The sequence below is a fragment of the Eriocheir sinensis genome, chromosome 15 (assembly GCF_024679095.1).
Source record: "Eriocheir sinensis breed Jianghai 21 chromosome 15, ASM2467909v1, whole genome shotgun sequence".
In the NCBI taxonomy this organism is placed as follows: Eukaryota; Metazoa; Arthropoda; class Malacostraca; order Decapoda; family Varunidae; genus Eriocheir; species Eriocheir sinensis.
In genome coordinates this window covers 9,297,826-9,307,631 of record NC_066523.1, presented here as the reverse complement: position 1 = coordinate 9,307,631, position 9,806 = coordinate 9,297,826, and the positions used below count along the sequence as shown (strand labels likewise).

At 43.2% G+C, this 9,806-nt stretch overlaps 1 protein-coding gene across 2 annotated transcripts in view; it reads left to right on the top strand.

The window, feature by feature from the left end:
* Positions 1 to 2,612: 2,612 nt before the first annotated feature.
* LOC126998885 (ubiquitin-associated protein 1-like) overlaps positions 2,613 to 9,806 on the top strand; it is a 34,432-nt gene continuing 27,238 nt past the window's right edge. For both annotated transcript variants that reach the window (XM_050861081.1, XM_050861080.1), the window contains exons 1-2: positions 2,613 to 2,757; positions 7,054 to 7,206. In XM_050861081.1, the coding sequence (XP_050717038.1) occupies positions 7,075 to 7,206 (132 nt within the window). In that variant the 5' untranslated portion in view covers positions 2,613 to 2,757; positions 7,054 to 7,074. The remainder of the gene's footprint in view (positions 2,758 to 7,053; positions 7,207 to 9,806) is intronic.

Below are 9,806 nucleotides of genomic sequence, written 5' to 3'. Positions count from 1 at the left end.
TGCGCGGCAAGCTCAGAGTGGCAGGCCAGGCGATGAAGGACTACTACGATCGCCGCATGCGGGACGTGAAGTATGCGGTGGGTGACAGAGTGTGGCTGCATAAACCTCGCCGGAATAAAGGGTTATCACCGAAGCTGCAGAGTCCCTGGGTGATTGCAGTCCTGTCCGCTGTCACCTACCGCATCAGGAGGGGCCGCAAACGCTCCTCTGTCGTCCACGTTGACCGGCTCTGGCGCTACCATGGGCCGGGCCGTTACTCCTGGGGTACTGGCGCTGAGGAGGACCACCCCAGTAGTGACGAGGAGGACCGGGCAGAACTTGACCCGGTGGACGTCGAGGTCGCGGATGATGTGGAGGAGGAGGCAGGTGGAGACGCCGACCTGGAGGCCGGCTCTGCTGGTGACCTGGACCAGCCCGCTGCCTCTCCTCGCCCTCACCTCCACCGCGACGACCAAGACGTGAGAGGAGGAGGCCAGGATGGCTTACAGATTTTGATACAGAATGATTTGTTTAGTTCCCCAGTTATGTTTTATTTGTTTTGTTAAGTTGGCGAGGCGGGTCGCCTGCGCTGGCGCCACGTGACGTAATGAGGGTTCCTGAGGGACGCCATGCGGCGAGGAAGAGTGGAGACGGAGAGAAGACAAAGGACGGCCTGTGCTCTGTGAATCGCCTGTGATTTGTGCCTTGACTGCCTCCCCCTTGGACTATAAGGATTGTACAACGTGCTATTGCTTAGTAAACCCCAAGAAAGTCCGCCCTGTATTTAATTGTGCCTCGCTGTGTGCTCTGCGAGTGTGTCCGGTGTCTTTGTGTCTGCTGTCCGCCAGCCCAGTTTATGACAATATATATATATATATATATATATATATATATATATATATATATATATATATATATATATATATATATATATATATATATATATATATATATATATATATATATATATATATATATATATATATATTTGGGTAGGCGGTGGCTGAAGTGGTAGCGTGATGGGCCCACATTCACCACGTGATGGACGACACGAGTTCGAACCCCCACGCTACCACCCCGGATTTTTCAGTCACCGCCGAGTGGCTTAAAACAACCCACATGCTGTTCTGAAGACCACCCATCAACCTGGACTTTAGAGGAAACCGTCCAAGAATCAAGAACGAGTTCCGGGGGGTAGCATGAGCCAAGAGAAGATGGCGCCACTATAAACACGTGTCTGCGCCATGACGGGCTGGAGCCGAATACCATCCAGGCCCCTCAAGCAAGACTACCGGCACAATAGGCGGAGACGTAATATATATATATATATATATATATATATATATATATATATATATATATATATATATATAAATGTATATATTTCCCTCTCTCTCCCGGCTCTACCGCACGATAATTTTCTGCTGCGAGGATGGCAACCCTGGTGTGATGCACAACATTGTTGGTTGGCGATTATCACCAACAAAACGAGCAACATGCTGGCAGAAAGTTGCTCTGTGTGACACCAGCTAAAATTTTTAAGTACATCGAAGACTATTATTGAGGCTAACGTACTAAGGTGACCAGATTTCTGAGACAAAATCCGGGGACATTTTCGATTCAGAGGCGTAAAAACCTCCAAAACATGTACTATTTTTGTCATTGAAAAACTAAAACGGGGACACTGCCCTTACCATTCATAAAGCAGCATTCAAAAGTTTATCTCACCCTATTTATCCTAAATTGCAAAGGAATTGAGTAAAAATTCAGTTGATTAACAATTTGTATGTTCTTGGAAGGCAGTCTCGCAAATTATGCCGTGCAAAGCTGTTTATTATTTCCATAGTTATATACACTGTACACTGTACAGTGCGAGTAATACGGTGCGCAACTATACGTATAGTTTGGTCAACATTTTTTTTTTTTTCATTTTTTCCTTTATTCGAATTTCGGATCTTTCAGTCACAGTGAAAACCGGGGACATTTCCGGGGACAGCAGTAGCCGGGGACAGGTCACTGAAAACGGGGACTGTCTCCGGAAACCGGGGACGTCTGGTCATCCTAGGCTAACGTTGTACTTGTTGACGGCCCTCGTAACGGCGCAGGTAAACGGTAAACGGTAAACCTATTTTCATGCCGACTGCTCTTCTCAACTTGTTAACTGCATGCCTCCCCGCCTCCTGCTGCCCCGCTGCACTCACTACCTTATCCAAATCCCTAATGCAAGAGTTAACCAGAATCTTAATTCTTTTATCCCTTCTGCTGGTAAACTCTGGAACAGCCTTCGATCCTTTGTCTGTATTTCCTCCTGCCTTCAACTTGACCTGTTTCAGGAGAGGAAGGAATGTCCAGACACCTTCCGAAACTCTGACCTCTCTTTTGGCCTCTTGTTTTGTTTCGCTTCATTGGAACAGCTCCATATAATAGTGTTTATTTATTTATTTATTTATATATATTGTTTTCGTTGTGGGTGCTGTTGTTTTTGTTTTATTGCCATTGAGCTGCCTCCCTTGCTGTAATATATATATATATATATATATATATATATATATATATATATATATATATATATATATATATATATATATATATATAAAACCACACACACACACAATATTATGTTTTCTGTTGGTCTGCTTTGTTGAGGCTCTCGCTTGACTCTGGATCCCTTGTGAAAACAGTGGGTGATGGCTGACTGTCAACACAGGCTCGGAATGTCCAGCCTTTCCTTCCTCCAGTAGCCGTCTTGCTGTGAGCTGACTCGTCTGGCACACACAGGTGAGGGCTGCCTTAGTGGACCCAGTGGTAGAGGTGTCAGGTCAGCGGCTAGCGAGACGAGCTGACCTATGGGACCAAATTTGGGGCACGTCAGCTGATCGGGAGTGCGGGAATGTCCTGGCGTGTGTATGTGGTGCGAGGCGAGGCACTCCGTCTAAGTTATGTTTTTTTTTATATGTTGGTGGAGATAATGTTTTCAGCAGCACCTCAACCCCTCTAAGTGCCAGTCACGCGGGTAACCTTGAACACTTTGCCTGTTCCTGTCCCCGCACCCCCTTGCACCCCGCCGCGGCCTGCCTTGCTTACCTATGAATGCTTACCTATGAATGGATAGTGGGGGAATAAGAAGTGACTTCTTTTGGTGTTCCCCACCTCTAAGACCTGTTACCCTCATGCCCCTGATCCAAGTGCCTGTCATACCGCAATTTGAAACTGGCTATTGAAGGGGCAGATACCACATTATCTGAGAGCTTATTCCACGGGTCTATAACTCTAATGGCAAACCAGTTTCCCTTCATTGTGGTTCGCCAATGGTCTGGTTTACTCAGCTTGTAGGAGAGAACACTTGCTTGCTAGGCTGAAAACCAGATTGGCGAGATCGTTTTTGTTTGGTTTTACTATAGTTACTGCCAAAAAATAGTTAAAAAAGTGCTAGAGTGAATTTGGCAAAAATTTCCTATTCTAGCAGTGACTGGTTACAATCATTAATGGAAATAAGTTACTATCCTTTGCAGTGATAGGTTCATATTTTGTGGGGATAGGTGGCTAATATAGAAATAAGGGTAGTGCCTCTATGGAGTAGTGGTTAAGAGTGCCAGGTTACGACTCTGCAGGCCTGGGTTTGAATCCTGGCCCAGGCAGTCAGCGTGCAGTTCACCTAGATGTTCATCACCCCTTCAGGGCTGGTCAATAAATGGGGAAACATGGGGAGGTGAACCTTGGCAATCCCAGGCTCAAAGGGCCAATGATTAGGAGATGAGCATCACAGCTATGCGCTCCTCTGTGTTAAGATGCTCAATACGTTGTTGGAGAATTTAATAAAATCAAATCTTCTCTATAGCAGCAGAAAATTATCATTCCTTTGTTGGTCAGATTGTTATTACTGAGCTTCGTGGTGGAGTGGTTAGCACACTTGGCGGTATTATTCTTGTGTTTGCCCATACTCACCCCTCGCAACCAAAATTGGCTCTGGGGCCATTGAGACTTTGGGGAATGCGGTGGTAAACATGAAATGCGTCGCAAATGCATAGTTTTTGAGTTATGAGGGGTTGAAAAATACCCTAGATGTAGGGAAATTCCTTACAATTACTTAGATGTAGAGAAATTTCATACATTGCGGGGTTTTTTTACAACGTACGGAAACCACGCATGGTAATTATTGAAAATCACTCCGCACCTCGAAAATATGATATTATGCCTCCATATTGGACTTAAGGGCATATACATACGGACGATGTGTTTACATGGCGACGCCATTGCAATATGAGCAGCGTTGCCAACGAACCGGTTAGCAATGATACGCTAGGTGAGACCAGGTCCACCACGCTTGGTTATTTATTATTATTTTTTTTTTGGAACACACACCTTTACCTAATACTGTTTCCAATGGTACGCTTAGTTAGCCATTAGCCCACGCATGTGAGACCAGGTCCACCACGTGTGGTTATTTTTTTTTAGAATTCACACCTTTACCTGATACTATTACCGATGGTACGCTTAGTTAGCCATTAGCCCACGCATGTGAGACCAGGTCCACCACGCGTGGTTATTTATTTTTTTAGAACACGCACCTTTACCTAATACTATTACCGATGGTACGTTTAGTTAGCGATGGTACGCTTAGTTAGCCATTAGCCCACGCATGTGAGACCAGGTCCACCACGCGTGGCTATTTTTGTTTTAGAACACGCACCTTTAAGAGGAGGGGTCCAGGGGGGGGGCACAGCCCCCCCTTGGTTAGCAGGGGGGTTGTAAAGTTCGGTTGGAGTAGTTTAAATATGCTCCCCCACCCAAATACCCCGAGTTCACGCAGGTCCCCCAAGATCGTTGGGGGAAGGGGATTAATTCGGCTTCTTTACTTTTAAGTACTTTTTTTTTCTTTTTTTTTTCTATGATATATGGAGGCGTATTATCGTATTCTGGAGGCGCGGAGTCAATATCCACAATCACCTTGTATACTGGGAATACAAGCCCGTGAAGCAGATTCAAAATCCGGTCAGTAAAGATTCACGTATTCGAACAGCTCGGGCAAGAGGTTCGAGAGCCTGCACTTCCTGCACAAGCCACAATATTGTTAAAGGCGCGGTGTTGGATGGATCCTGGCTAGCCGGTGGTTTTATTTGTGTCAGTGATAAACAATGAAGATACACTGTGTTTGGTGCCACGGACTCTCCTTGGAGGACAGAAACCTTGCGATGAGGTGACAACTTACTAGTGAGAGGGCATGAGTGTGGTGGAGGTGGTTTATGTGAGCACAGATGGCCGCCGGTGCCACGCCAGATGGTGAGGTGAGCATTGTTTGGTGGGTTCACTACGCTTCTCTCCCAAAACAAGCTTGGGGATCCACTGAGTGCGTGGTTTTTGTATGGGAAACACTAAATTTGTCACAAACACTTATATTAGTGGTGGTGGGAGGAAAAGTTCCCTAAATTTAGGGAATTTCCCTAGATCTAGGGAGTTTTTATCTCCCCCTCCCCACCACACTAAAAAAATATGCAAATGCGACGGATTTCGTGTCCCCCACCCGAAACCCCGCATTCCCACCAGGTCCCCAGGCTTGTATGGGGGGGGAGGGGGGAGTATGGGCAAACACTAGAATTTTACCCACTTGGCTCATAACCGAGAGAGCCCGAGTTCGATTCCCGGGCAGAGTGAAAAAATTTGGGCGGCTTTTCCGATACCCTACACCCCTGTCCACCCAGCAGTGAATGAGTACCAGGTATTAATCACGGGTTGTGTCCCATCTCCTGGGATCTGTTCCCTTCTCCTATAATTCCTTCCCCTTCTGTCTCTCTCCAGCATATGACCACAGATGTTGTGTCATGCCCCGGGAGCTTCATTTTCTATTTCCTCTATTTCCCAACACGCCCTCTGCTTGTTTCGAAACACACGAGAAATTAATCAAGATCTGGGTATTCGCCGGCTGCCTGGGATTAAACCTGCGACCAGCATGATGGGAGAGCCACTCCTTACCGAGTCGGCCAAAGAGGTACCCCACTGGCTTAGTGGGTTATGGGAGGCTTGTTCTTCAGGCATAGTCGCCGCACTACACAACTTTCCCCTCTGTGTAGATTAATTTCTGTGTGTTGAGACCTTAGACAGTGACCAATATCGGTTCACTATTTCACAGCGTCCCCGTAGAGACATACCTCCAACTCTCCCATTTTCTATTACCCTCGGAGAGCATTGGCCATCCTACCTGTTACCCCTTCGGGGAAACTCAACAGAACCGCAGGATAGGATGCCCACCGCTATGCCACCAGTCATGCCCCGGGAGCTTCATTTTCTATTTCCTCTATTTCCCAACACGCCCTCTGCGTGTTTCGAAACACACGAGAAATTAATCAAGATCAGGGTATTCGCCGGCTGCCTGGGATTGAACCCACGACCAGCATGACGGGAGAGCCACTCCTTACTGAGTCGGTCAAAGAGGTACCCCACTGGCTAAGTGGGTTATGGGAGGCTTGTTCATCAGGCATAGTCGCTGCACTACAGTTGCGCCGACTAAACGAAACTTCTTGTTATTACTGAAATACTGCATTGTTTGGCCTCCTGACTTTGATGCTGTTACTTTACTTTTTAAATGATTTATAACAGTGGATCCCAAACTAGGGGCCATTGCCCCCTTGGGGGCCATATAGCAGAATGTAGGGGGCCATAATCTGAGGCTACGTACAGATAAAGATTTAGCAGGTAAAGTGGAGGGAACTTATAGGTTCAGTACAGGTTTGTGCAATGTCTTGCCAGACACATGAGTAATATGTTTTTATATGGATCTAATGAGTGTAGGACTGTAGACAGTCATGTAGTCACGGGTTATGGTGGGGGGGGTAGGGGGGGCACGGACAAGGATCATGTATGAAAAGTGGGTAACGACCAGAAAATGTTTGGGAACCATTGATTTATAAAAAGTCAGTGTTTAGTCAGATTTTTTAATACTGATAGTTTTTTGGTGAGTCATAAAAATGTTTAAGCATAGTATATGTAGTTGTTAAGAGTATGTTTAATATAATGTACATTTAGTAAAACTAAAGTTTATTAGTAGTCTTAATTACAAGTAACTCTTTACCTTCACAGCCTCAGCCTTGTCTCCTAAACATGTCCACTGACCCAGCCACCTTTGTGGCTGGAGTCCCTGTGAAAATAAGTGAGAAGTATCGACCCCCACGGAAAGTAAGCCTTCCAGCTTCTTGCCAGCACCAGATCAACTCAGAACTTCTCACCCAAGATGTAAGTATCTGACCAGAGACTGAGGAACCATATGGGAATACATTAGATTTTTAAACTTAAAAGTTAGTAGTAAATATTACTGGATATTACTGGATTTTTCCTTTGAAGATTATTGGAAGATCAGGGTGCTAGAATAGATGGTATTGCCTATACACGCAGCCACCCAAAGAACTGTCGAAAAGGTACTGTACTTTTTCTAGTAAACTAGGTTCTTTTTTTCTATTTCGGGATTCTGGAATACAAGCTATTGTTTGGTGCCAAATGTCCAAACACGGTACCTACTGATCAGGAAAAAATATATGTTACCCATTGCCCGTAGGTTTTAAGGTTTCCATCTATTTATGGCATACATGACAAATGAGTGACGAATGTGCCCGAGTCCATATCTACCCCACACTGGCTAAAATCATTATGAAATGTTTTGTTTCTGAATGTTTCATTCATGGCTGCATTTTGCTTTCTAGCATCTCTAATAATTTACTTTGATACTAGATGAGTATTATTTCTGAAGGTATGGTTATTTCAATGTCTGGTCTTAAAGTAAGTGCTTTACACACACTGCTGTGGCAGGCAACACTGAAACTGAAAAAAGTTGATAAACAAATAGTAAAGCATCAACATTGTGAACTTATAGCCAATTCAGTTTATTGTTGCTCTTTAATCCCTAATATTAATTATTATATTTATATTGTATGATGAGTTTGTAATTATTTTCATCATACATATACTATAACTATTTTTAATCATCATAAAGATATGTCAATACAATAGCAGGGGTTCGCAACTAGTGGGTCACAATCCCCTGGGGGGTCGCAAAGCCTTGCTAGAAACAGCTTTAGGGAATTAATTTTATTAGAGATGCACCGGAACTTGGTTCCGGACAGTTTCTTCCGGATGGAACCTCAATTTTTGTGAAGTTCTGGTTCTGGCCAAAACTATCAGAAACGAACTGACTGAAACTGGAACTTCAATTTTGCATTGTGTTTATCATACTGCTTATATTTCTCAAGTCTAACTTCTTGCATTCCCTCATAACCTTGATATTTCTTAATTCTTCATTTATATTATTCTGTTCAGCTCAGCTGAATGACTCATCCCGTACTAAGGTCCACTTTCACAGTAACTTTTGTTTGTTTTGATTGTTACCAATGAGTGGCGATTGCCGCTACCAACAAGAAATCGCTTTCACAGTTGTCTTTCGCGGCGCTGTTTGTTTGCATCAGTACCAGGGATTGGAACCTCTGGTAACGGAGCTCTGGTAGCCGCGGGCTCTCCCCATTGGAGCTTACCAATGACATTAATTAGTAAATAGTACAAGTTCTTACTCTCAAGTGGTTATATTATTTCTTTAAATGGATGTAAAAAAACATTACACAATACAGCAGCACGTTGCAGGGCTTCAATGGTAATATGAGAAAAAGAGTAGAAGACTCCGAATGACATGAACTCACTTCACCTGCTGACCAGTAAACATCCTGCTGAAAATTTTAATTTGATTGATTGATTGTTTATTGTTGCAAAATACACAGTAAAGGAGAAGGGAGGAGTTTAATACTTGTCACCATTATTCACCTGTTATGCCCTCTTGGTCAAACTTTCATATTATTCTAGATAGCTTCATTATGTATGCATAGGGCATACATATAACATAATCAGCCCTGTTATGTAAAAATATGGTCTGCTAAATAAGTGTGAATAATCAACAAATGTAATGAATATATATAGGTGAAGAGTCTGTCTTGCTGACATCTGCTAAATAATAGAACTTTAATACTTGTCATCATTATTAAATAAATTTTCACCTATTATCATAGCACGCAACACAGTGCTATATATAAAAGGTATTGCACCATAGTACGCAACGCAGCCAAGAGATCATCCCTGTCTGATGAAAACTTTGACATGCTAATTTTCATGAAAGGCAACATGCATCTCATGAACTAAATGAAGAACGAGAAGAAGAGGAAGAATTGAATTATGTATACATATATCGTGGTTTTTTTTTTTTTTTTTTTTTTTTTTACGGCCACTTTATCAATACGTTTTTTTTAGTTGATTACTAATATTGTGTTTCATTTCAATTTTTTTTTACCCTTTTCTGGCTCTAAAAGCCTTTAAAAACTTAAAAAAGGTCCAAAACTATAAAATCGGCCTTTTTGAACTTTAAAGCAAAAAAAATATACATAGTTTTTGGGGTTCTAAAGCCCTTGAAAAGAGCAAAAAAGGCAGATTTTATAGTTTTGGCACTTTTTAAAGGTGGTTTTAGAGCAAGAACTGATTTTTTGATTTGTTCTATAATAAAAAATAACGTTTGCGATTTATCGATAACTTCCGTTACATTTTTAAAGAATTATGTGATTAGCGGATCGAGGCGATGGTAATGGCTGCTACCAGGATGGTAGGGCCTTTGGTTAGGGTGTGTACCAGACGACTGTGAAAGCGGCCCTAAATGCGTCAGCTGCTGACAGGTCCAGTACCAGTATCTTCACCCCTGTCATTCATGAATGGATGACAGGGGTGAGGAAGAAGTATCTCTTGGCTTGATAATAAAAATAAATTGACAAACAAAATAAAATTCTCTCTCTCTCTCTCTCTCTCTC